The sequence below is a fragment of the Panthera uncia genome, chromosome X (assembly GCF_023721935.1).
Source record: "Panthera uncia isolate 11264 chromosome X, Puncia_PCG_1.0, whole genome shotgun sequence".
NCBI classification, from domain to species: domain Eukaryota; kingdom Metazoa; phylum Chordata; class Mammalia; order Carnivora; family Felidae; genus Panthera; species Panthera uncia.
In genome coordinates, this window is record NC_064817.1 from 60,042,218 (window position 1) to 60,069,837 (window position 27,620).

The 27,620-nt window shown below is 37.7% G+C and overlaps 1 protein-coding gene and 1 pseudogene across 1 annotated transcript in view; both read left to right on the top strand.

Moving 5' to 3' along the window:
• The window catches only part of ATP7A (ATPase copper transporting alpha), a 159,697-nt gene that overhangs the window by 112,465 nt on the left and 19,612 nt on the right, over positions 1 to 27,620 (top strand). The window contains exons 13-19 of the mRNA XM_049643998.1: positions 451 to 605; positions 822 to 956; positions 15,426 to 15,620; positions 17,184 to 17,366; positions 19,450 to 19,666; positions 24,978 to 25,124; positions 26,411 to 26,553. Of these exons, the coding sequence (XP_049499955.1) occupies positions 451 to 605; positions 822 to 956; positions 15,426 to 15,620; positions 17,184 to 17,366; positions 19,450 to 19,666; positions 24,978 to 25,124; positions 26,411 to 26,553 (1,175 nt within the window). The remainder of the gene's footprint in view (positions 1 to 450; positions 606 to 821; positions 957 to 15,425; positions 15,621 to 17,183; positions 17,367 to 19,449; positions 19,667 to 24,977; positions 25,125 to 26,410; positions 26,554 to 27,620) is intronic.
• Positions 2,499 to 8,066, top strand: LOC125932316 (solute carrier family 2, facilitated glucose transporter member 3-like; annotated as a pseudogene).

Here is a 27,620-nt window from a genome sequence, read left to right on the forward strand (position 1 = left end):
GGGAACTGCTTACACATTGTAATATACTTAGTATCCCTGACCCTGGCCCACTAAATTGGAGTAGCAGCACCACATGCTCCACTGGTAGTTATCACAAACAAGAACTCCCACATTTCTAAGTGCTCCTTGGGAACATTTAGAAAACCAATGATCTAAGACTAGGGTGGAGCTTTAAAAATGTCTGCCTATAAGACATTGTCTTTAGACATGTCTGCCTAAAAACCTTAATAGGCTTTTCCAGTTTAAGATATATATCCCTGGGTTTGGCTCAGAACTGACATAAGGAAAAAGGGAGGGCAACTTTCACCTAGGCATTTGTCCAGATTCTATTTCATGAAGTAAGGATCACTTTTCTACATATTTTTTGACAATTAATGAATAACAGCATGTTTCAAGATAGTATTTATTAATGTTCCCTAAATCTAAATCTGTCTTTACTCCTTTATACAGGGGAGGCAATGCCAGTGGCTAAGAAATCTGGCAGCACAGTGATTGCTGGTTCCATTAACCAGAATGGGTCACTACTTATCCGTGCAACCCATGTTGGAGCTGACACAACACTTTCTCAAATTGTCAAACTTGTGGAAGAGGCACAAACATCAAAGGTAACTTAACTCCCTAGGAGAAACTGAAATAATTTTTTTTAAAGAGTGCTCAGTATAATCCTGATCTAGTTTTTTATATTTTCATTTGATTAACTCTAGTTGCATTAATATGGAGTTCATTTAAATATTTGTGTGTAATACCAAATAATACTCTATTACAAAAAAGAGACCTTGATACATGTGTTGTTGTTATTGTTGTTGTTGTTATCATTCTAGGCTCCTATCCAGCAGTTTGCAGACAAACTCAGTGGCTACTTTGTTCCTTTTATTGTTGTCATTTCCATTGCTACCCTCCTGGTTTGGATTATAATTGGATTTCTGAATTTTGAAATTGTGGAAACCTACTTTCCTGTAAGTGACTTGTAAAAACTCTTTACCATGTGTAAAAAACAGTTGGTGAATCTTTTGCATAAACTATTAGTTGGAAAATAATTTTATAATTACTAGTAACTTTAAGGGCCTGAAGTAGGAGGATAATAACAATAACATTTGCATTTCTAGTACTGAACTTTTATATTTTATACCAGTCTCATTCCAAACATGACTTTGTTTTCTTGAAGGACTATAGATGTATTGAGAAAAGCCTTGGAATCTCAGCTCTGTTTCCAGTATATCATCCAATATATCCTCTTATTTTAACTTTCACAACAAATGCAAGTTATGCATGATGGGTGTTATTAGAATCTCATTTTATAGATGAGGAAACTGAACATCAGTGTGATCTTAAGTCAACTTAATTTCTCTCTGAGCCTCAGTTTCATCATCTATAAAGTGAGATTCTAATAACACCCATCCTTGCATAACTTGCAGTTGTTGTTAAAGTTAGATAAGAGGATATATTGGAAACACTTTGTAATTTATTAAATGCTTTATAAATATAAAGTAATATTAATGTCTGTTCCTCTGTATTTCTATAATAGTCTCTAAAGTATGGTGTCATAAAGTGATAAAGTAGACCTGGCTTGTACCTTATATTAGAGATATAACCTTTAAGTTACTTCTGTTATCCTCGATTTTGTCATCTGTAATGTAGTGATAATAATACCTAAACTGCAAGATTGGAATGAGTGTAGGTGAAAACATGCACATATGACATATATTAAAGCATAAGCTTTAGTCCCTCCCAACTCTGTTCCTATGTAGATAAATATCTCTTAGATGAACACTTAAAGTATTTGAGAACTTTGTGAGAACCTAGCACTGTAAAGCCATTACTACTGAGAAAGTCTTACTTTGTTGTGTTTCTTTATTTTAAAAAATACCATGCTGTACACTGTTTCATGTTGTTTGTCCCTTTATTTATTTATTTATTTATTTATTTGAAAATGTTTATTTATTTATTTTGAGAGTGAGAAAGATAGAGCACAAGCAGGGAGCGGGCAGTGAGAGAGGGAAACAGAGAATCCCAGGGCTCACAGGGACTCAGGACTCAAAAACCACAAGATCATGACCTGAGCCGAAATCAAGAGTCAGACACTTAACCAACTGAGCCACCCAGGCACACCTGTCCCTTCATTTAAAGAACAAGTAGAATCAGGAGAGTGAGGGTGAGATGTAGAGCCTTACTGGGGACCTGAAGAAAAACTTACTGTCAAGAAGGACATTTTGAAGGTTTTGTTGGCTAGAAGAGGTGTCTCTGTGATCTCCTAGATATTTATTGAAGATTGGAAAAGAATTAAATTAGGGCCATGGAAACACAGAAGGTCTCTTTGCCATCTCCATTGATTCAATAGGCTCTTTCCAGTTTGGTTACAACATTGGAGTCATCGGTGCTCCTGAGACAATTATTAAGAATTTTCTCAGTTACTCTTTGGAAAAGAGATTAGAAGACTCTCCCACTCAGGTGGTACTCACTCCCCTCTGGTCCTTGTCTGTGGCAGTCTTCTCCATTAATGGTATGATTGCCTCCTTTTCTATTGGACTTTTGTCAACTGCTTTGGCAGGCGCGATTCAATGCTTATTGTCAACCTATTGGCTGTTGCTGGTGCCTGCCTTACAGGGTTCTCCAGAGTAGCAGAGTCTGTTGAAATGCTGATCCTGGGCCAATAGATTATTGGCCTCTTCTGTGGACACTGCACAGGTTTGTGCCCATGTACCTTGGAGAGATATCTACTACTGTCCTACGGGGTTGTGGGAGCTTTGGCATTCCTAACTAGCTGGGAATTGTTGTCAAGATTCTGGTGGCTCAGATTTTTTGTCTGAAAGTCATCTTGGAGACTGAAGAGCTTTGGCCCCTGTTGTTAGGCTTCACCATCATTCTAGCTGTCCTACAAAGTACAGCCCTTCCACCTTGCCCTGAAAGTCCTAGATTCTTGGTCATTAACAGAAAGGAAGAAAAGACTGCTAAGGAGAACATCTAGTGATTGTGCGGCACCCAAGATGTGACTCAGTCAGGACATCCAGGAAATGAAAGATGAGAGTGCTAGGATGGCACAAGAAAGACAAGTCACTATGCTGGAGCTATTCAGAGTGTCCAGTTACTGACAGCATATTGTCATTTCCACCATACTCCAGCTCTCCCACCAGCTCTCTCAAATCAATGCTATGTTCTGTTAATAGGAATCTTCAAAGATGCAGATGTTGGGGAGCCAGTCTATACCACCATTGGTGCGGGTATGGTTAATACTGTCTTCACTGTAGTTTCTCTGTTTCTGGTCAAAAGAGCAGGGAGGAAGACTCTACTTCTGATTACCCTTGGATACATGGCATTTTGTTCCATCCTCATGACTGTTTCTTTGTTATTAAAGGACAAGTATAATTAGAAGAGCTTTGTCTGTATTGTGTCTGTCTTGGTCTTCGTGCTGTTTTTTGAAATTGGCCCAGGCTCCATTCCCTGGTTTATTGTGTCGAAACTCTTCATCCATGTACTCCACACAGCTGCAATGGCAGAGGCTGGTTATTCCAAGGGGACCTCCAACTTTTTGGTTGGGCTGCTCTTCCCCCTCAGCTGCATTCTATTTAGGAACCTACATTTTTATTGTATTCACTGGCTTCCTTGTTATCTTCTTTGTCTTCATCTTTTTCAAAGTCCCTGATACCCATGGCAGGACTTTTGAGGAAATTACACGAGCCTTTGAAGGGCAGGTAAAGGAGGCCGGTAGAGCTGACAAAGGCCTCATTGTGGAGATTAATAGCATCCAACCTGTTAAGGAGACCACCACCAATGTCTAAGCCATGCCTCCTTCCTGCCTCCCTACCAACATGAAAAAGCAACCTCTCCCTGAGTGAGAGAGAGACCTCATCAGATTGTAACCCAGAACTGTTTCTGAATACTGCTACTTGATTTCCTTTCTCTTCTTGAGCACTCAGAAGAACCCAGTGCTAGGTTCGTTGTTATCTACAGTGGTTTTTTAAAACATTTTATCTCTTGGACATTCTCTTCTGTTTAGGACCAAGTGAACTTTCTTTCATCTCAGGAGTAATTGGCTGGTTGGTGTATGACAACTTTGCCAGCGTTTTCTCCCTTGGGTTCTTGTATTGCCTCAAAAGGGCATATATGAGAGTAAGAGTAAGGTGCAACTTCCCCAACCCCAGATTTACCAGGAAGCAGATGTACGTGAGTGTGGAGGGCATAGAGGAATTAAATAAGAGCACCTTCCTCACTACCATACAACTCTGCAGAGAAAATTAACTTGAGTTTAATTTATTTTATCTTCTAGTTTTATTACATAAATATTTAGTTCTTTAAGTGTAAAGTGATTTTACCAAATAACAGGAAAATAAGGAAATTGAAGTTAGAGGGAAGCGCTTAAAGAGAGGTTATAGGGTAGAAGATTTGATACTGGAAAAGTAAAGGTGCACTAAAAAGGAGCATTTCTTAGGAATGTAATATGTTATTGCAGAGTACATGATATGGTGTATGAGGTTTACACATTGCCTCTTAACAATTTCTGTCCTTCAGGTGGAAACTCTCCAGTTTAACTTCTCAGCAAAGTCATGTGCCTATATTAAGAAGCTACTGGTCTCCTTTGGAACTTTTTTCTTTGTTGAAGATTATATGTAGTATTACTTGAAATCTGCAATTATTACTAAAATAGGCATTGTACTTAATGGTGGTTGATGGATTGGAACTTTGGATGGAGTCCAGAGAAGGGAAGCTAGATCCCTTCTCCCCTCACTGGACCAAACAAGATCTTCCCTTATAGCAGATCCACTTTTATTTTTTAATGTTTATTTATTTTTGGAGAGAGAATGCAAGTGCGGGAGGGGAGAGAGAAGGGGACAGAGCATCAGAAGCAGGCTCTGCACTGACAGCAGTGAGCCCGATGTGGGGCTTGAACTCACAAACCTTGAGACCATGACCTGAGCCGAAGTCAGGTGCTCAATGAACCCAGGTGCCCCAAGACTCACTTTTTTTTTTTTTTAAGTACTCTTACCACCTGTCTAGTGGGAGAGTCCTCCAGATGAGCAAGCAAAAATGCTGGTTCTTGGTAGAGGTTTAGTACTTTTCCATTTTGTTTTTTAAGAGATACTATTTATTTTTTATAAATAACTCCACTTTTCCTCAAATTTTTACTTAAATTCTAGTTAGTTAACATATAGTATAGGAGCGCCTGGGTGGCTCAGTAGGTTAAGTGTTCAACTTGGGCTCAGGTCATGATCTTGCAGTTCGTGAGTTCGAGCCCTGTGTCCAGCTCTATGCTGATAGCTCAGAGCCTGGAGCCTGCTTCAGATTCTGTGTCTCCCTCTCTCTCTGTGCCCCTACCCCACCTGTGCTCTCTCTCTCTCTCAAAAATAAATAAACATTAAAAAATTAAAAAAAACATATAGTATAATGTTTATTTCAGGAGAATATAGTGATTCATCACTTACGTATAGCACCCAGTGCACATCATAACAAGTGCCTTCCTATACCCATTACCTATTTAGCCCATCTTCTACATCTTTGTAATATAACTTGAAGTCCAGAATTCTGATGCCTCTAGCTTTGCTTTTCTTTTTCAAAATTGGTTTGGCTATTTGGGTTTTTTGGTGGTTCCATACAAATTTTAGGATTGTTTGTTCTAGCTTTGAGAAGAATGCTGGTGCAATTTTGATTGGTATTGCATTAATTATGTAGATAGCTTTGGGTAGCATAGACATTTTAACAATGTTTGTTCTTCCAATCCATGGGCATGGAATGTTTTCCCCTTTCTTTGGGTCCTGTTCAATTTATTTTATAAGTGTTCTATAGTTTTCAGAGTCCAGATATTTTTCCTCTTTCATTAGGTTTATTCCAGGTATCTTATGGTTTTTGGTGCAATTATAAGTGGGATTGAGTCCTTGATTTCTTTTTCTGCTGCTTCATTATTGGTGTACAGAAATACAACAGATTTCTGAACATTGATTTTATGTTCTACAACTTGGCTGAATTCATGTATCAGTTCTAGCAATTTTTTGGTGGAGTGTTTCGGTTTTCTACACAGAGTATCATGTCATCTGTGAATGGTAAAAGTTTGACTTTTTCCTTGCCAATTTGGATGTCTTTTATTTCTTTTTGTTGTCAGACTGCTGAGGCTAAGACTTCCATACTATGTTAAATCGTAGTGGTGAGAGTGGACATTCCTGTCTTGTTTCTGACTGTAGAGGAAAAGCTTCAGTTTTTCCTCATTGAGGATGATACTAACTTGGGTCTTTCATATATGGCTTTTATGATATTGAGGTATGTTCCATCTATCCCTACTTTGTTGAGGGTTTTTATCAAGAATAGATGCTGTATTTTGTCACATGCTTTTTCTGCATCTTTTGAGGGGATCATGTGGTTTTTATCCTTTCTTTTATGAATGTGGTATATCACACTGATTGATATGCAAATATGAAATAACCCCTGCAGCCCAAGAATAAATCCCACTTGATCATGGTTAATAATTTTTTCGGTGTACTATTGGGTTCAATTTGTTAGTATCCTGTTGAGTATTTTTGCATCCAGGTTCATCAGGGATATTGGCCTGTAAGTCTCTTTTTAGTGGGATCTTTGTCTCTTTTTGGAATCAAGGTAATGCTGGCCTCATAGGTTGAGATTGGAAGTTTTCCTTTCATTTTTATTTTTTGGAACAGTTTGAGAAAAATAGGTATTAACTCTTCTTTAAATGTCTGGTAGAATTCCGCTGGGAATCTATCTGGTCCTGTACTTTTGTTTGTTCGGAGATTTTTGATTACAGATTGAATTTCTTTGTTTCCTGGTTATGAATCTGTTCAAATTTTCTATTTCTCCCTGTTTTAGTTTTAGTAGTTCGTATTTTTCTAGGAATTTGTCAGTTTCATCCAGATTGCCACATTTGTTGGCATATGAGTTTTCAAGATATTCTCTTATAATGGTTTATGTTTATGTAGTGTTGATTGTGATCTCATTTTCATTAATGATTTTATTTATGTGGGTCCTTTCTCTCTCTCTCTCTCTCTCCTATTTTTTTTTTTTTTTTTGAGAGCAAGGGGCAGAGAGTGAGAGAGAGAGAAACGGGACTCACCAGAGCAGGGCTTGAGCTCACCTGAAGTGGGGCTGGAGCTCACCCGATGCAGGACTTGAACTCAGGAATCATGAGATAATGACCTGAGCTGAAGTCAGATGCTTAACCAAGCCACCCAGGCACCCTCTCTTTTCTTATGGATAAGGCTGGCTGGGAGTTATCAATTTTATTAATTCTTTCAGAGAACCAGCTCTTAGTTTCATTGATCTGTTCTACTGATTTTTTTGTTTCTATATCATTTATTTCTGCCATAATCTTTATTATTTCCCTTCTTCTGCTGGCTTTAGGCTTCATTATTGGGCTTTTTGTTAGCTCTTTTAGGTGTAAGAGTAGGTTGTTTATTTGAGACTTTTCTTGCTTCTTGATGTAGGCTTGTAGTGCAATATACTCTCCTCATAGGACTGCCTTTGCTGTATCCCAAAGGTTTTGGACTGTTATGTTTTCATTTTCATTTGCCTCCATGTATTTTTTTAAATTTCTTCTCTAATTTCCTGGCTAACCCATTCATTCTTTAGTAGGATGTTCTTTAACCTCCATGTATATGTTGTCTTTCCAAATTTTTTCTTGTTTTTGACTTCAAGTTTCATAGCGTTGTGGTTGGAAAATATTCATGGTAGGATCTCAGTCTTTTCGTACTTGTGGAGGGCTGATTTGTGACCCAGTGCATGTCTGTTCTGGAGAATGTTCCATGTGCACTCAAAAAGAATATGTATTCTGCTACTTTAAGATGAAATGATACAAATATATCTGTTAAGTCCATTGGTTCATTGTGCCATTCAAAGCCATTGTTTTCTTGTTGATTTTCTGCTTAGATGATCTGTCCATGGCTGTAAGGGGGGGTGTTAAAGAACCCTACTATTATTGTATTATTATCAGTGAGTTTCTTTATGTTTGTTATTAATTGATTTATATATTTGGGTTCCTCCAAGTTGGGGGCATTAAATATTTACAACTGTTAGATATTCTTGATTGATAGAACTATTAATTACGATATGGGCCTTCTTCATCTCTTGTTATAATCTTTGATTATTTTTTATTTAAATTTTTTTTAACATTTATTTATTTTTGAGACAGAGAGAGAGCATGAACAGGGGGGGTCAGAGAAAGGGAGACACAGAATCTGAAACAGGCTCCAGTCTCTGAGCTGTTAGCACAGAGCCCGACGCCGGGCTTGAACCCACAGACTGCGAGATCATGACCTGAGCCGAAGTCGGACGCTTAACTGACTGAGCCACCCAGGCGCCCCTAATCTTTAATTTGAAATCTAGTTTGTTTGATGTAAGTATGGCTACTCCAGCTTTCTTTTGATGTACATTAGCATGATTGGTGGTTCTGTATCCTCTTACTTTCAATCTGCAGGTGTCTTTAGGTATAAAACGAGTCTCTTATAGGCAGCATATAGATGGGTCTTGTTTTTTTAGTCATTCTGATACACTGTGTCTTTTTATTGGAGCATTTAGTCCGTTTATATTCAGAATGATTTTGGTAGATACGAATTTAGTGCCATTGTGTCACCTATAAAGTTGGTGTTTCTGGTGATGCTCTTTGTTCCTTTCTAGTCTTTGTTGCTTTTGGTCTTTTTTTCCCCTTTAATATTTCTTGATTGTCTGGTTCAGTTGTCATGAGATCTTTTAGTTTTTGTCTGGGAAACTCTTTATATCTGTTCTTCTATTTTGAATGACAGCCTTCTTGGATAGAGTATTCTTGGTTGCATATTGTTTCCACTCAGCACGTTGAATATATCTTGCCACTTCTTTCTGGCCTGCCAAGTTTCTGTGGAGAGATCTGCTGTGAACCTGGTCTGCCTTCCCTTGTAGATTAATGACTTTTTGTTTTCAGGATTCTTTCCTTGTCTGGGTATTTTGTAAATTTGACTAAGATAGGTCTTGACGATGACTGGCTTTTGTTGAATTTAATGGGAATTCTCTGTGCTTCTTGGATTTTGATGTCTGTTTCCTTCCCAAGATTAGGGAAGTTTTCAGCTGTAACTTGCTCAAATAAACTTCCTGCTCCTTTTTCTCTCTCTTCTTCTTTTGGGACAGCTATGATGTGAATGTTATTATTCTTTATGTTACTACAGTTTAGGCTGAGTTCCCTAAGTCTGCAATTGTGATTCAGTACCATTCTCTCCCCCCTCTTTTCAGCTTTGTTATTTTCAGTAATTTTATCTTTTATATGTGATTATGTGATTCGTTACTCTGCTTTGTCCATCGTGATTGTTATGGCATGCAAGTAGATTTGCATCTTGGTATAGCATTTTTGATTTTGGCCTGATGAGTTTTTAGTTCTTTTATCTCTTCAGTTAGGAATTCTCTAGTGTCTTCTATGCAGTAAGGAATTCTCTAGTGTCTTCTTCTCTAGTGTCTTCTATGCTTTTCTGAAGCCTGGCTGGTATCTTTATAATTGTTATTTTAAATTCTGGTTCAGATATCTTACTTATATCTGTATTGATTAAAAACCTGGTCATTACTTCTTCCTTTTCTTTCTTTTGGGGTTAATTCCTCCATCTTGTCATTTTGTCTAGGTCACTGTTTTTTTTTGTGCGATTGTTAGGAAAGCCTGTTATATTCCTGCTCCTGAGAGAAATGGCTATATTAATAAGAGGTCCAGAAAAATAAAAGCATCCTAAATGTACTGTGCTGTTGTGTTTTGGCTGCTCCTATCTTTAGTCAGTCCTCTGCAGAATTTCTCCTTGCCTGCAGTGGGGGTTGTTTGGATCTTGCCTACTGTGTGGCAAATTTTGACTAGGTGTGTCTCAGTCTCTTTGTTAAAACAAGCCTGATTAAAAAAAAAACACAAAAACAGGCCAGATCCTATTTCCCCTAGAGCTGAAGTGTTGCAGCACTCTATAATCAGTAGCCTTGGTGAGTGCAAGGGGTTTGTGCTGGTCTTCTTGAGGAGGAGCCTGCAGGGCTTATATTCAAGAGGACTTGCCCTAGAGGAGAAGCACCTGCAGAATGCAGGGGGACGGGGTTTGATATAAGCAGCTCTGGTCTCCACTGGGGTGTGCTGTGCTGCTCACTGAAGTCAGTCAGTACTGATGGGTGGGCTGGGGGAGAGGGGAATGGTGATGGACCTCTCCTCCCCATAGTGGGGAGTTCCTGCAGGCCAGTCTTCAGGTAGCCCTCACAGAAGACCAAAAAGTCACCCCTTTTCTGTCCCTGGCTTCCGTCAGATTTCTGCCTTCACCCTATCTATATCTGAGCTGCCTGCCTGCCAGGTGGCACAGTACTTGTGTGTTTTATCAGGCATGCAGCTGGGTTTCAAAACTTTAAATTTTAGGGACCCGCATGACTTGGACCTGCACTGATCCTCTGGGGGAGGGTCTCACCATACTTTTGCCATTTGTCGGTTTGTCCCATAAAAGTTCTTGCACTATCTTGCAGTAGTTTGGAGTTTATGGTAAAGTGTAGCACATAGCCAGCACTGGGGTTTGCTGCCTTCACCCAGTATCTTTGTTCCTATGAGAACAGGGCATCACATTGCCGGTGCTAATTCTCTTATCCCTGGAGAGGCCATGCCACCACTCCCAAATGCACTCCAAGAAGGGTAATTTTTTCTACCCATGTGACCAAGGGTATCCCTCAGATCATGCTGCCTGCTCCCAGTTCTCCACCCTCCCTCCCCACTGGGACACCACTGAGCCCACCAGGCACGATTCCAGCAACAGTATGGACTTCTAAAACTTCAAACTTTGCATTTTACTGCTTATAAAACTTATGACAGTCAGCCCCTCTCCTTTTCTTAGTCACTGGTTTTGGGGAAAAGTTTTACTTGTGCAGTCCCCTGCCTGCTGCTTCACTCTTGCCCTATCTCTCTTGCCCCTCTTTCTGTAATCAGGGCTCCTTCCCTTCCACAGCACCCACAGTTCTTTTCTCCCTCAAATCAACCCCTGCAGCTCCTACCTTCCATGAGGTGGTCGTTTTTGTACCTGTAGATGTGCAGTTTTGTTCTCTCAGTCCTCAGATCAATTTCTTCATTGTTTGGAATGGTATGCTATTTATCTAGCTATGTTTTAGGGAAGAGGCAAGCTTAGTGTCCCCCTACTTCTCCACCATCTTAACTCCTTTCCCAAGAGATTTTAATTGTTGATTTTAATTTTTTAAGTTTTAATTTTAATCCCAGTTAGTTAACATACAGTGTTATATTAGTTCCAGGTGTACAATATAGTGATTCAATAATTCCATCCATTACCTGGTTCTCATCATGACATGTGCACTCCTTAATCCCCATCACCTATTTAGTCCATCCCCCCAACCACCTACCCTCTGGTAACCATCAGTTTGTTCCCTGTAGTTAAGAGTCTGTTTATTGACTTGTTTCTTTCTATTTTTTCCCTTTATTCATTTGTTTTGTTTCTTAAATTCCACATGAGTGAAATCATATGGTATTTGTCTTTCTCAGACTGACTTATTTTGTTTAGCATTATAACGTCTGGCTCCATCTATGTGGTTGCAAATGACAAGATTTTATTCTTTTTTATGGCTGAAGTAATATTACATTATAAATATATACCACATCTTCTTTATCCATTCATCAATCAATGGACAGTGGTGCTGCTTCCATATCTTGCCTATTGTAAGTAATGCTGCTATAAACACTGGTGCATGTATCCCTTTGAATTATTGTTTTTGTATTCTTTGAGTAAATACTCAGTAGTGCAATTGCTGGATCATAGGGTACTTCTACTTTTAACTTTTTGAGTAACCTCTATACTGTTTTCCAGAGTGGCTCCATCAGTTCCCACCGACAGTTCAAGAGGTTTCCTTTTGCTTCGCATCCTTGCCAACATCTGTTGTTTCTCGTGTTGTTGATTTTAGCCATTCTGACAGGTGTGAGTTGATATTTCATTGTAGTTTTGATTTGCATGTCCCTGATGGTAAGTGATGATGTGCATCTTTTCATGTGTCTTGGCCATATATATGTCTTTTTGGAGAAATGTCTGTTCATGTCTTCTGCCCATTTTGTAATTGGATTATTTGTTTTTTCAGTGTTGAGTTTGATAAGCCGTTATAGATTTTGAATACTAGCCTTTTATCAAAGGATATATGTCCTTGAAAATATCTTCTCCCATTCCATAGGTTTCCTTTTAATTCTGTTGATTGTTTCTTTCGCTGTTCAGAAACTTTCTATTTTGATGTAGTCCCAATAGCTTATTGTTCCTTTGGTTTCCCTTGCCTCAGGAGACCTATCTAAAAAAAAGTTGCTATGACCAATGTCATTGAAGTTACTGCCTGTGTTCTCTTCTAGGATTTTTATGGTTTCATGTCTCAGATTTAACTTTTTAATCCACTTTTAATTTTTTGTATGGTGTAAGAAAGTAGTCCAATTTCCTCCTTTTGCATGTAATTGTCCAGTGTTCCCAATACCATTTGTTGAGGAGACTGTCTTTTTTCCATTGAATATATCTTCTTGCTTTGTTTAAGATTTATTGACCATATAATTGTGGGTTTATTTCTGGGTCTTCCATTCTGTTCTCTTGATCTGTGTCTATTTTTATGCAGTTACTATACTGTTTTGATTCCTACAGCTTTGTGATATAACTTGAAGTCTGGAATTTTGACACCTCCAGCTTTGCTTTCTTTTTCAAGATTGCTTTGGCTATTCGGAGTCTTTTGTGTTTCCATACAAATTTTAGGATTGTTTGTTCTAGTTCTGTGAAAAATGCTGCTGGTATTTTGGTAGGGATTGTATTAAATCTGTAGATTGCTTTGGGTAATACAGACATTTTAATAATATTTGTTTTTCCAATGCATGAGCATGGAATATTTTTCCATTTCTTTTTGTTGTCTTCAGTTTCTTTCATCAGTGTTTTACAATTTGCAGAGTACAGGTCTTTTACCTCTTTGGTTAGGTTTATTCTTAAATATTCTGTTAGTTTCATGAAATTGTAAGTGGGATTGTTGTCTTAATTTTTATTTCTGCTTCTTCATTATTTGTGTATAGAACTGCAGCAGTAATTTGTAGATTGATTTTGTATCCTGCAACTTTACAGAACTTGTTTATCAGTTCTAGCATTTTTTTTTTTTGGTGGAGTCTTTCAGGTTTTCTATATATTATATCATGTCATGTGCATGTTGTGAACATTTTACTTCTTCCTTACTAATTTGGATGCCCTTTTCTTTCTTTTTGTTGTCTAATTGCTGTGGCTAGAACTTATAGTACTATGTTGAATAAAAGTGGTGAGAGTGGACATTCTTGTCTTGTTCGTGGCCTTTGGGGAAAAGCTCTCAGGTTTTCTCCATTGAGGATGTTATCTGTGGGTTTTTCATAAATGGCCTTCATTATGTTTAAGTATGTTCCCTATAAATCTACTTTGTTGAGGATTTTTATCATGAATGCATGTTGTACTTTGTGAAATGCTTTTTCTGCATCTATTGAAATGATGATATGCTTCTTATACTTTCTCTTATTGATGTGGATTTTTCTTTTGTTATAAGCCATAACTTTAAAATAATTCAGAAGAGAATGTTCATAGCTAACTTTGATTTTGTAACCCCAACCCTGGGAGAGGATTTTTCCTGAACGATTATCTATTTGAAATATGTTGTTGCATTAGCGTCATCACATGCTCATTCATCCATTACCATGTCAAGTTACCCTTATTACTATGTTTCCACTGTATTAGGTTAAATGCCCTTAGGGGCCCATACATTTGAGATAGTATGAGTAAATGTGCAGTGTAGCCCACACTTGAGAGTATGAATGTGCACTGTCCCCTTGTAACTTGTTTCCTCTGTTTCTACAGTCCCCCATTGGATAGAATGTGTTAAACATCATCTCTGTATATAAATATTACACTGCTTCTGCTGGGTGGAGTTTGCATCTATGGATTTTTTCCAAACTTTGGTGTTCAGTCTCATCTGGCTACTTTGCCTTATTGGAGAGTTGAGAACTCCTTAAATCTTGAGAAAGAGGGTGGAGGACTCTGCCTCAGTCTAGACCCAGACAGTGGAAATAGGACAGAAGAATGTGAGATCAGGACATGTGGCTTCTTGGGGGTGCTGGTTGGGGGTTTTGGGGGAAATGGGGGCTTTCTTTTAAGGGGATAAGAAACAAACTGAAGACATCTAACTCTGTAGCATTTCAGAGAGTTAGATGAGATGGAGGGATTTACGTTTGCCATAGGTCAAGGGCACCCCCACAAATCATTTAATTTCCCAGTATTTTTATAAGTGGAAATTGGACCCCATGACACTTATAGTCTCTTCCCTTTTTCATGTATTGCTGGATCTCCCTTTCTCTCCTTGATGCTTACACACTTCAGGCCCTTGAGCCAAACCCTTGCCTATGGCATTATTTTAGTTACCAGTTCTCATGTCATTCAGCCTTGGGATAAAAACTCACAGAGCTATGGAATGGGGCTTTGTTGGAACATGTGGCTTCTAATTGCACTTGTGCTTATGGCTCCTCAAAAACAGTAGGTTGGCAGTAATACAGTGTGGAAGTGTTCCCATTTCTCAGTGACCAGATTCTGAATATTTCCAAATAGATTTTATATTACAATGTTACCATGGTTCTTTGTTTTGAGATAAAAATTCTGAATGTAAAAAAAAAAGAACAGGTAGAATCATAAAAGCTATGTATCTACTTCATGATATGGTCATTAGTATAATATAAAATTTTAAAAAATGATTCACATTGGTTAATTGTGCATTGAACAAGAGGATTGCTGGGAAGTATTTTGGAATGTGTATCTCAGGAATTTTAGGAGCTTTCCCCTAATACTCTCAATTGTAGTTACTGACACAAGCAAATATTCAGTGTTGCTAAGAGCTATACTACCCAATATACTCAGTTCACACTGTTAATGTTCAAAAGAATTTTACTGAAATAGGATTAAGCTCCCATTGTATGCTGGGTGATTTTTTCCATTGTCTTTAAAGTATAGAGTGAAAGGGAGATTTATGGTCTTAGTATACACAGATTCAGATTTCTCTTTGTTCAGGATCAAATTTGCTGAGAATTAGGTCCCAGCTCTTTTTTGAAAATCTCTAATAAAAACACTCATTCTCAATATGGAGGAAAAAAAGCTGACTTTCATGTCTTCAGATTGACTACATACTTTATAACTCTGGAATCAGCAAAATTGAAATCCTGATTTTAGGACTATGACTTGTTTACATGTAGTATCACTTGTTTACATGACTTGTTTAGGACTATTACTTGTTTACATGAATAAAACTTCTTGTTTTATTCATACAAGAACAAAAGGAGTGTTTTCTTACTAGTAACCAAAATGTATATGTTGGTAGCTAAGTAGGATTATGTGTGATTTGAAAATTGTGGTTTTATTTAAATAGAGTTAAGCTTTGTTCCTTTTGTTTTATACAGCTCTAGATCAATAACCAAAATTCATGCCTTTCTTCTAAAGGGATATAACAGAAGTATCTCTCGAACAGAAACGATAATACGCTTTGCTTTCCAAGCCTCTATCACAGTTCTGTGTATTGCGTGCCCCTGTTCACTGGGACTAGCCACTCCAACTGCTGTGATGGTGGGTACAGGAGTAGGTGCTCAAAATGGCATACTAATCAAAGGTGGCGAGCCACTGGAGATGGCTCATAAGGTAAGATAGTTCCCAGAACTAAGAATTGTCCCATCCAAACTGACAATAGCACCCCTATCGAGAAACAGAATCCTAAATTATTTGCATATGGTCCATAAGCTGAGCCTCTTCTGGGACTATCCTGAGGGTTGAGATAGGGAAGGTGTTATTTTGGTTCTGTTCTAGATTGGCCTTAGTTCTATACAATTTCTAAAACCACTTTAGGCCTACTGTCTTAGAGAAGACCCTGATGTGGAAAACTTGGAGTCCTTTCCCATCTCAGACTAGAAATGTCTTTAGGACAGGAAGACTGAAGGAATATTTGCCCAGGAAAATTTGCCTAAGTCTATTAATGCTATTTTTTATGTGACTCCGTGTTTGTGTTCTTCAGTGTGAGATAGTGCTTATAGTTGCATTGAAGTTTCTTTGCCTTTGCCAATTGTTGATAGTTTGCAGCCATGACTTCAGGAATATAATCTTTTCCCTCATCTCTCTCATATTAGGATTTCCTTAACAATTTCAATCAAGGCTACTTGACTTAAACTAAAAACTGTGTTCCTTCTAATATGTTCTTATTATACAGATACATGTAGTAAACACAGAACACAGCTTAGAACAGATTTAGAACCTCATCTAACCAGTCAATACAATGTATTAATTTTTATAGTAATTTTTTATTTACTTTGATATAATTTCAAATTTAAAGAAGAACTGAAAGAATAGTATAAAGAACTATATACGCTTTACTGCAGATATCAGGCTCCTTTCCTAACAACAAGGACATTCTCTTAAATGATCACAGTACAGATATCAAAATCAAGAAATTGGCATTGATATAATACTGTTATCTAACCTATAGTCCATCTTCCAGTTTCTCAGTTGTTTCTGTAATATTCTTTATAGCTATTTTTATCTCTTGTTCAGAATTATGCTTTGTATTTAGTTGTCATATCTCTTTTCATCTTGGTTCCTCAAGCTATTCATTTTTCAAGGTTCATATTCCAAAGTTACTGTGGGGTGACTGTGTTCTTTAATTCCAGATTCTTCCTTTTCCCTGTCTGGGCTCAGTTTCCCTCATTGTTTCCCTGAGCTGTCTATTCTCAGACCAAGCTTCTCATCAGGACCCAATAAAGTCAAAGCAAACCAGCAGGTCTTATCTGGTGCTCGTTTCCAACTTAATTACTTACCTTTCTCTTGTAATTCTATGACTACTGCCCAGATTGTCACTACAGTTCTATAATTCATTAGTATTGAAAGCCCTTCCCTCCCTGGAGGCACGGAGTCATCTCTTAATTACTTATTAACAGTCAACTCTTAACAATTATTTCTAGTTGTTTAACATATATTCACAGTATGGTTGAATATTTGCACAGAAGGGCTATTAGATGTAACTAAGAGTATTTTTCCCTTATTATTCCTTACTTTTGTTCACCTAAAGAGAGTTTAACTCCAATTAAGTCAAAGGTCAATTTATTAAGAAACAAAATATTAATATGTCAAAGTAAACCTTTTTCTAACTTCTAGAAATGTGATATTAAGGATTATCAAGTCAGATAGGTGCAGTGTATTTTAATTTTCCTACAGGTAAAGGTAGTGGTATTTGATAAGACTGGAACCATTACCCATGGAACTCCTATAGTGAATCAAGTAAAGGTTCTAGTTGAAAGTAACAGAATATCACGTAATAAGATCCTGGCCATCGTGGGAACTGCTGAAAGTAACAGTGAACACCCTCTAGGAGCAGCCATAACGAAGTACTGCAAACAGGTACAATTTTTCTTTTGCTTATTAATGTAGTCATCTTCTACAGGAATTACCCAGACCAAATCCAAACTGGCTTTTGACTATGATTTACATATATAGTTGGTAGGAGGATAGAGAGACTTATATTTTCTCATTGTATTTTACAGTATGTCTTAGTTTCTTCATACAGAAGAGTATAAAGATGAAAACAGAAATTAACTATAATTTTATCGCACAGATAACTCCTGTTGGACTAAAAAATTAAAATAGAATGCATATTTATGGTAGGAAATTCAGGTAGTTCAGAGAGTTACATAATGAAAAAGGAAAGCCTCATTCTCTGCCCCTTTTCATAATTCCTCTCCAAAATTTAACAAGTGTTAACCTGTTAATATTCTTTTAAAATACAGTGGTCTCCCCTTATCTGCAGGGGATATGTTCCAAGACCTTGAGTGGATGCTTGAAACTGCAGAGTACTGAACCCTGTATATACCATGTTTTCTTCTATACATACATAGCTATGATAAAGTTTAATTTATAAATTAGTCACAGTAAGAGATTAACAACAACAATAATAGAATAATTATATAACAGTATACTGTAATAAACAGTATACTGTTATGTGAATGTAGTTTCCCTCCCTCCCTCCCTCCCTCCCTCCCTCTCTCTGTCTCTCTCTGTCTCTCTCTGTCTCTCTCTGTCTCAATAACTTATTGTACTGTACTCCCCCTTCCTGTGATGATGTGAGGTGATAAAATGCCTATGTGATGCGGTGAAGTGAGGTGAATGATGTAAGCATTGCGACACAGCATTAGGCTATAATTGGCCTTCTGATGCTATGTCTGAAAGAAGATCATCTGCTTCCAGACCATAGTTGACCACGGGTAACTGAAACCAAGGAAAGTGAAACTGTGGGTGGGTGGGGGTACTACTGTAGCAGCTTTATACAGATACAATTCACATACTATATTCCTTTTTAGATTTTACATAGAAAGTTCACAGTGACCAGTCTTTGGTACTTTATTTTTTTTATTTTATTAAGTGATTTTTCCATATTAAGACCTATAAACCTGCCTCATTATGTTTAATGGCTGTATTATATTCTACTGTATAATTGGGTTTTTGTTTTCTACAATGTACAGTTAACATTCATGTTAGCTTTTGCAAGTTTATCTTTATGTTAAATGCCTATCAATGCAATTGCTAGGTCAAAGGATACATGCAGTTAAATTTTGGTGAATATTACCAGTGCCCCCATAACAAGTATTACCAATACCCACATGAGGAGTTGTACAAGTTTATACCTTCACCAAAAATTATTAGTGCTCATTTCCCCACGTTATGACTTTATTTTTTCCAATTTAACAAATAAAAAATATTTACTTATTGTTGGTTTGCTTTGCTTTTCCATAATTATGAATAAGGTTGAGCATCTTTTCATTGGTCATTTGAATTTCTTTTTCTGTGACCTGTTTGTATCCTTTGCCTATTTTTTCGTAGGATTGTGTACCTTTTTTTCATTGATTTGCATAAATACTTTGTAAATTATCTCACATAATTTTACAGTTATGATGTGGCAATTGCTACCATTGGTGTTGCCATTTCTTTATTTGTTCTTTCCTTTTTACCAATTTACTATTACTGACCTGGCTTCTTTACACCCAAACCAAACAACAGAGAGGATGAAGATATAAAAAGCCAGGAAACAATGATGACCACCAAAATTCTTTGGCTTACTAAGGACACAGAATCATTCTAGCAAGGCATTCTGGTAACTAAAGACCCTGTTCTTTGTTACCCTTTGCCCTGTACTGAATAGAAAATCTGACTTGACAATAGAATTAAGTACTTAACTTGTAATTTTCTACTGGAAAGGACAGAGAATATTGGTAAAACTTTTGTTTTCTTTCTCTAAACTTGGTATAAATTTTAGAGAGTGGTGTTAAAGTAAACAATTCTGAGGTTTTGTTCTAAACATTTAGAATTAAACAGGCATGTAGTATATGTGTAAACATTTAGAATTAACCACGAGAAGTCTTTGATCATGCTATTGATGACTTTGAATTATTAGAACAGCAGAAGAAATCCTTCTGTTTCTATTTGTTAGGAGCTGGACACTGAAACCTTGGGTACCTGTGTAGATTTCCAGGTTGTGCCAGGCTGTGGTATTAGCTGTAAAGTCATCAATATTGAAGGCTTGCTACATAAGAATAACTGGAGGATAGAGGAAAATAATATTAAAAATGCATCCCTGGTTCAAATTGGCGCAAATAATGAACAGTCATCAACTTCATCTTCCATGATTATTGATGCCCAGCTCTCAAGTAAGCTCATTTTCTTTTCTTTTTAAGTTTATGTATTTATTTTGAGAGAGAAAGAGCACGCATGTGCATGAGAGGGGGAGGTGCGGGGGTGTGGAGAGAGAATCCCAAGCAGGCTTTGTGGTGTCAGTGGGGAGCCCGACATGAGGCTTGACCTCACAAACCATGAGATCATGACCTGAGCCGAAATCAAGAGTCAGACGCTTCACCAACTGAGCCACCAAGCTAATTTTCTTCATAGTACCAATTATGGGACAGATATTAACAGATGTCTAACTTTATAATCCTAAACTGTTAGATAAGAAACAAAAATTGGCATCATGGTTTCATTCTGTCAAATAATTTTACCATAGGCCTGATCACTTCACTTGTTACTTGAGAACATTTCCCAACTGTTCTCCTTTATTCTACCATATAGAGTGATGAATTCTAGCCTTAACTGATCTTCCATCTTAGTTCAGCTTTCATTTCTTTTTTTTTAATTTTATTTTTTTAATTTACATCCAAATTAGCATATAGTGCAACAATGATTTCAGGAGTAGATTCCTTAGTGCCCCTTACCCATTTAGCCCATCCCCCCTCCCACAACCTCTCCAGTAACCCTCTGTTTGTTCTCCATATTTAAGAGTCTTTTATGTTTTGTCCCCCTCCCTGTTTTTATGTTATTTTTGTTTCCCTTCCCTTAAGTTCATCTGTTTTATCTTTCATTTCTTAGCACAACTACTCTTACCCTTTTCTATCTTTCACAAGGTACTGTGGCCTTCTTCCTAGTTCCCTAAGCAAATTATCTGGTTTATTTTTCACATAGAAAAAAATTTATTTTTATTTTAATATAATTTATTGTCAAGTTGGCTAACATACAGTGTGTACAGGGTGCTCTTGGTTTTGGGGGTAGATTCCCGTGGTTCATCACTTACACACAACACCCAGTGCTCATCCCTGCAGTTCTGTCATTTGTTCTTTCAACTTTTTGCCCAGAATGATCCCTTTTTTCAGGGGAAGAGGTATCCCTCATCTTGCATAATGAATCCCATCATCTTCGCTCTAGATCCCACCCTCTCTTGATTCTTTAGGAACCTTACTCGATTACATCCCATTGTTTCTTTATTTTCCAACTCTCTGTACTAGCTTCTTCTCCTAAACATATAAACATTTCTTCCATCAATATCATTGTAATCCCTTCTAGATTGCATCCTCTCTTTTCCTTTATATCTAAGCTTCTAGAAAGAGTAGTCTAGGTTTGCTGAATTCACTTATTCATTGCACAACCTACCTTCTGCCCCATCCATACTACTGAAACTGTTTTTTCTTAGTGCATTGATGACTCTATTTAGTACCCACTCCAGTGATCTCTTCTCAGTCTACATCCTGCGTTACCTCAAATGCCAAAGGCATTTGAGAATGTTGACCACTTTTTCCTTCCTAAAGCTCTTTCTTCTCTTAATTTCATGACCATTCTCTCTCTAGGTTGTCCTCTCACCTACCTGGCTGTTGCTTCCAATCCTCCTCTGTTTCCTCTTTTCTCCTGCTCTCAAATGTTGGGTATCCTCAGGGTTTTGTTCTTTTTATTTTTCTCATTTTGTATACTCTGTCTGTACAATCTCATTCATGTCTATTGCTTGTTGTGCCACCTATATATTTCTCCTACCACTCCAAAAGTCACATCTTTAGCCAAAGCCTGTTTTCCTGAGTTTCTGGTTGGTCTATCCATCTGCCCCAAAACATGACATACCCACCTAAGTGTTCTAGCACCTCCCTACCCATTTGTGCTTGAGTGATTTTGCTAACACACAAATATGATTATATAACTTCCTGACTAATGCCTTTTATTATAGGGGCTTGTAACTTATTTTTGAATCGTGAACCTTTGGAGGTATATGATGAAAGCTGTACGTACTCCTCAGAAAATTTATGTTTTGGAGGTATGCATGTATCTTAAACCCTATCCATGCAATTCTGTTCAGGATCCTGGCTTTACTGGCTGTCTCCTGTGGGACAAAGACCAGTCTTTCTGGGTCTGTTCCCCATGATATGTCTCCTGCCTCCCTGCACCACCCATTTTGACTTTTTCCACTGACCTCCATGTAGTCTGTGTTCCATTCATATGGAACTACTTACAGTTCCTTTTTACATTGTGTCATTTCATGCTTATTAAGTCATTTCATTTACTGTTTTCTCTGGGTAATGTCCTTGTCCACAGTGGCATCTACCTCATGAACTTATTTTCATCTTTCAGGACTCAGCTCACATCTCTCTTCAGTGAAGCCTTCGCTAACTGACATGAATAGGCAGAGATATTTGCTCTTCTTTTTGAGTTGTAACTGTACTGAATCTCTGTTTTTGTACTAGGAGCACTGCTTGATAATACTTTATTTACCTGCCTGATTCTACCAAACTACAATTTATTATTTGTCTGTGAACTTCCAGTATCAAGCATACTGACACATAGTAATTGTGTTCATTTGACACCTTTTGTTAAGCACTGTTCAAGACACTAAAGAATCAGCAGTGACAAAGTCACTGTTTCTTGGATCTTATATTCCTGGTGGGACAACACAAAACAGTGAGCAAATAAATAAGAAAATATTGTATGTCTGATAGAGATAGTGCTGTAGAGGAAAATAAAGTAAAGGGGTATAGAAAATGCTGTGAGTATTGGATCCTATTTTATATAGGATGATCAGGGTAGGCCTCATTGAGATGTTGGTGCTGGACCAAAAACCTGACAAGAGGGAGAGAGAAAGCTATGTGAATATCTGTGACAAGGGCATTCCAAGCAGGAGGGATGTTAAGTATAGAAGCCTCATGTGCTAAACTAGTTTGATGAACAGCAAGGAGAACAGTGTGCCTAGAGCAGAGTAAATGAGTGGGAAGGGGGTAAGAGATGAGGTTAGAGAGTAGTATAGGACTAGACTGTGTAAGGACATTGAAAGAATTTTGGTGTTTACCCTTGAGATGGGAAGCCATTGGAGAGTTTAGTGTCTGGGAATGACAGAATCTGACTTAATGTTTTAAAAGTATTACACTGGCTGCCCTGATAAAAATACACTGTTAGGGGAATGGGGAGAAAGGCAGAAGCAGGGAGATGAGTAGTAGGGTGTTTCCATAATCCAGATGAGAGATAATAGTGGTTTGGACCAATGTGATAACAGTAGAGGTCATAAAGAGTGGTCATATACTCAATGTGTCTTAAAGGGAGAGCTGGCTGAGATTTCCTCACAGATTGAATATGGGGTATGAGAGAAACAGGAGTCAAAAATTATGCCCAGGTTTGTGGCCTAAATGATCCAGAAGGATGAACTTACCATTGAAGTAAAATGGAGAAGACCATTGGAAAGGCAATATTGAGGAAAACTGATCAGGAGATCAGTTGTTTACATGTTAAATATGAGTACCTATTAGATATTAAATTGGAAATGCCATATAAATGGAAATAACAGGTAAGCAGTTGGCTGCATAAGTCTGGAGTTCAAGGAAACAGACTAGGTTGGAGACAGATTTGGGAGTCATCCACTTAAATATCTGTGCCATTCAATAGGGTAGCCACTTGTTACATGTGAGTATTTAAACTTAATTTAAAATCCAGGGGTGCCTGACTGGCTCAGTTAGAAGACCATATGATTGGGGTCATGAGTTTGAGGCCCACACTGGGTGTACAGATTACTTAAATGTTTTAAGGATTGAGTTCTGCAATACTATAGGTTAGGAGGTCAGGGAGATCAGCAAAGAAGATTGAAAAGAAGTGGTGAGTGAGGAGGTAACTTATAAGAATGAGGGAGTGATCTCTGTTAGATGCTGCTAACAGGCCAAGTAAGATGAGGACTAAGAATTAGCCATTAGGTTTATTAAAGTAAAGGTCACTGATGTTCTCTGTGAACAATTCTTTGGAGTAGTAGAGATGAAAGTTTTACTGGAGTGGGTTCACAAGAGAATGGGAAGATATGAATTGAATATAGTCAATAGAGACAATACTTCCAAGAAGTTTTGCTGTGTGTAGAAGCAGAAAATTGGGGCAGTGGTAAAGAGGTAGGTGAGATCAAGGGAGATTTTGTTATTTTAAAGATAGGACTGTGTGGAACAGAGATAGAATATTAGATTATGCAAGAGGAAGAGGAGAGGATTGTTGGGGAGATGTTCTAGAATAAGCAAAGGAAGGAAGTCTAGTGCATAACTGGAAAGGTTGGCCTTAAAGAGGAGCAGGGGCAGTTTATATTAACAGAAGGGAAGGTAGATTAGTGTGTACACAGGCACAGTGGGTGGTTAGATGTGGCAGTGAGAGCTTGTAGAAGTTCTCTTGTGATTGCTTTTAATTCTTTCTGAAGTAGGAAGCAGATATTTGGCCATATATGAGAATGGGAGAAGAGAAGGTATAAAATAGCCCTCTAGAAGGAGAAGGAATGGAGAATGTATAGACTAGGGAAGTATAGAGTTGCCAGACAACTCTAAGAACTTGCATAAAGTTAGTGGTCACGTGTTTAAAATGAGACATCAGTATGGTTGTATGATTTCATACAACCATATTCAGCTGATGATGCACAATAAATATTTTGAATTTAATTCAGTTGTGTGGAAGATCAAAGGGAAGTCTTCATCAAGAAAGTAACATTAAAATTTTTTTTAATGTTTATTTTTTTACATTTATTTATTTTTGAGAGACAGAGAGAGACAGAGCACAAGCGGGGGATGGGCAGAGAGAGAAGGAGACACAGAATCCGAACCAGGCTCCAGGCTTCGAGCTGTCAGCACAGAGCCCAATGCAGAGCTCGAACTCACAAACCGCGAGATGATGACTTGAGCCGAAGTCAGAGCTCAACTGACTGAGCCACCCAGGCGCCCCAATGTTTATTTTGAGAGACAGAGAGAGAGAGACAGAGTGTAAATAGGGGAAGGGCAGAGAGAGAAGGAGACACAGAATCCGAAGTAATCTCCAGGCTCTGAGCTGTCAGCACAGAGCTGGAGCTCGAACCCACGAACTGTGAGATCATGACCTGAGCCGAAGTTGGATGCTTAACTGAGCCACCCAGGTGCCCCAAGAAAGTAACATTTGAACTGGCTCTTGAAGAATATGATGGAGTTTGATAATTGGAGAGGAGGGGTAAGGACTTTCCAGGTGGAGGCAGCAATATGTGCAAAGGCCCAAAGGCAAGGAAGAGCAGAGTATATTCCTTGAAAATTTGGAAATCACTGTTGTAGGCTGTGGTCTACCAAAAATACAACATAGCGACTATGTAAGGTTAGACAGGAAGAATGTGCCTCATAGCATGTTATAAATAATAAACAAGCTCACTAAATGCTATTTCTGTACTTTATTCAGATGCTCTTAATGCTCAACAGTACAAAGTCCTCATTGGTAACCGGGAATGGATGATTAGAAATGGTTTTGTTATTAATAATGATGTAGATGATTCCATGACTGAACATGAGAGAAAAGGTCGGACTGCTGTATTGGTGGCCGTTGATGGTAAGATTTTCCTAAGTACATGATGACTCAATTTTGTGATCTCAGTTATTTTACATATATTTTTGAGAGACTTCTGAACTTGAGGGTTATTCAGAAGCAGCCTAAATGAAAAGTGAAAATGTTAGCAATACATAATTGTTACTGATTAATTTAGAATTCTCATGCATTTACCTGGCTTTATTAATTTCCTCTGTAGTCTAACCTATGTTTTAAAAAAAAATCAAGGATTTTTTAAGACCTAAAAATAACATAGCATTAGAGTAATAGCAAAATACAATAATATCTATAATCTGATCATCCTAACTCAGTGTCCATTTTAATTGCATGTATTCCATTTCTGGTTTTTGGTGTGTGTGTGTGTAATATATATGTACAGAATTATAATATTAGTACATATATACCATTTTTAAATGGGTTATTTTGCATATATGTTTTACCTCAATAAAGTTGAATAAAAGTTAAAATTCCTTGTACACATACTATTTTATTTTTCTTTATTCATTTGCTGTATTCATAAATACTTTCCAATTTTAATTCTGCATAATTTATTATATACTATAATTAACTAAATCATTCCCTTGTTGGAAATTTAAGCTATTCTTAATATTTCGTTATTATACATAACACTATGATGAACATCTTTGAGGTTTTAGGTGCTTTCTTTTGTTAAATTATTTCTTAGGGAAAATTTCTAGCTGTAAGATTAATTAGTCAACATTTATAATCCTTGCTAAGTATGAAGGCAGTATCTTAACTATGACCTTAACTAGGTCTAGGAAGAAGCATAAAATACTATTTACTTTTGTTTTTAAAAGAAAAAAAATAAAATAATTATTGCAGTGATTTCTTTCCCCCAGTTATAAAATGGCAGTTTGTCTCAATTCTCCCCTTTCACCTTAAAAAGAAAAAAAAGTATGAGTTTTCAGTTTCATTTGCCTTTAAATGAACTAAAGTGTTTGGGGGCTATTGGCCCTTTCTTTCAAAGGAAAGAAAGAGTCTTTTAGTATCCAATAAGGTCTCCCTTTTCATTTTCTATTCTTTCATTTCATATTACTACCTTCATTAATAATCCCTATGTCACTCTGAAATTTTCACACCTAAATATGGAAGTTTGTTGCAAGTTTGGTGGAATACAGTCTGTGTGGGCTTGGAGACATTTTGAGTTAAGCTAAGCCCTGAACAATTTTACTTAACAAAATTAATTTCTTTCTCAAATTTTAAGTTAGAATATTATTATGCTTTCACCATATTCCAAACTGTCTTATTTTCTGGTGCTCCTTTATTAGATGAGCTGTGTGGTTTGATTGCTATTGCTGATACAGTGAAGCCTGAAGCAGAATTGGCTGTCCATATTTTGAAATCCATGGGCTTAGAAGTAGTTCTGATGACTGGAGACAACAGTAAAACAGCTAGATCTATTGCTTCTCAGGTAATTGATTTACATAGTTGTTGGGGTGGTGGTATGTAGTAACTTCTAATTCTTCATATACATTTTGTTTCTTGCTTTCAAGTGCTAAAAAAAATCATATGACCTATTGTTTTCCTTATCACTGAGTATCCATATCTGATTCCTTAAAGAACAATTAGCATGCTGTGTGGGAAGGACTTTGGTCTTTGTGTGTTACTAAAAAGCCATTTACCTAATCCATGAGATGCTTCAGTGACACCATACACTAGTTTCTGTTGACTTCCTTTGAAATGTTACTTATACTCTTTACCAGCGCTGCCAGCCTAAGCCAGGCTCAATCACTAAGCCAGGTGCTCAATCTCTCATGTCTAAAATACAGCAAAAGCTCCAGGCACTTCCTTCTCTAGTCCATCCTGAACATCACTGGTGGAACCATCTCCTAATGCACCACTTTGACAGAGTTTTCTGCTACTGACCCCCACATTTGCCTTCCCTGCAGAACTTTTCTCACATTAGTCTTTTCTATTTCAGAATGCCTTCTCCCCTCTTCTATTAAATAACACAAGTAATATATGGAAACATTCTTATATAAAAAATGCAGGAGGAGGGGTGCCTGGGTGGCTCATTTGGTTAAACATCCAACTTCGGCTCAAGTCATGATCTCACAGTTGGTGAATTTTTTTTTTTTTAATTTTTTTTTTCAACATTTTTTATTTATTTTTGGGACAGAGAGAGACAGAGCATGAACGGGGGAGGGGCAGAGAGAGAGGGAGACACAGAATCGGAAACAGGCTCCAGGCTCCGAGCCATCAGCCCAGAGCCTGACGCGGGGCTCGAACTCACGGACCGCGAGATCGTGACCTGGCTGAAGTCGGACGCTTAACTGACTGCGCCACCCAGGCGCCCCACAGTTGGTGAATTTGAGCCCTGCATCAGATTCTGTGCTGACAGCTTGGAGCCTGGAGCTTGGAGCCTGCTTTGGATTCTCTGTCTGCCTCTCTCTCTGCCCTTCCCCTGCTCATGCTCGCGCGCGCTCTCTCTCTCTCCCTCAAAAATAAATAAACATTAAAAAATTTGGGGGAGGGGCA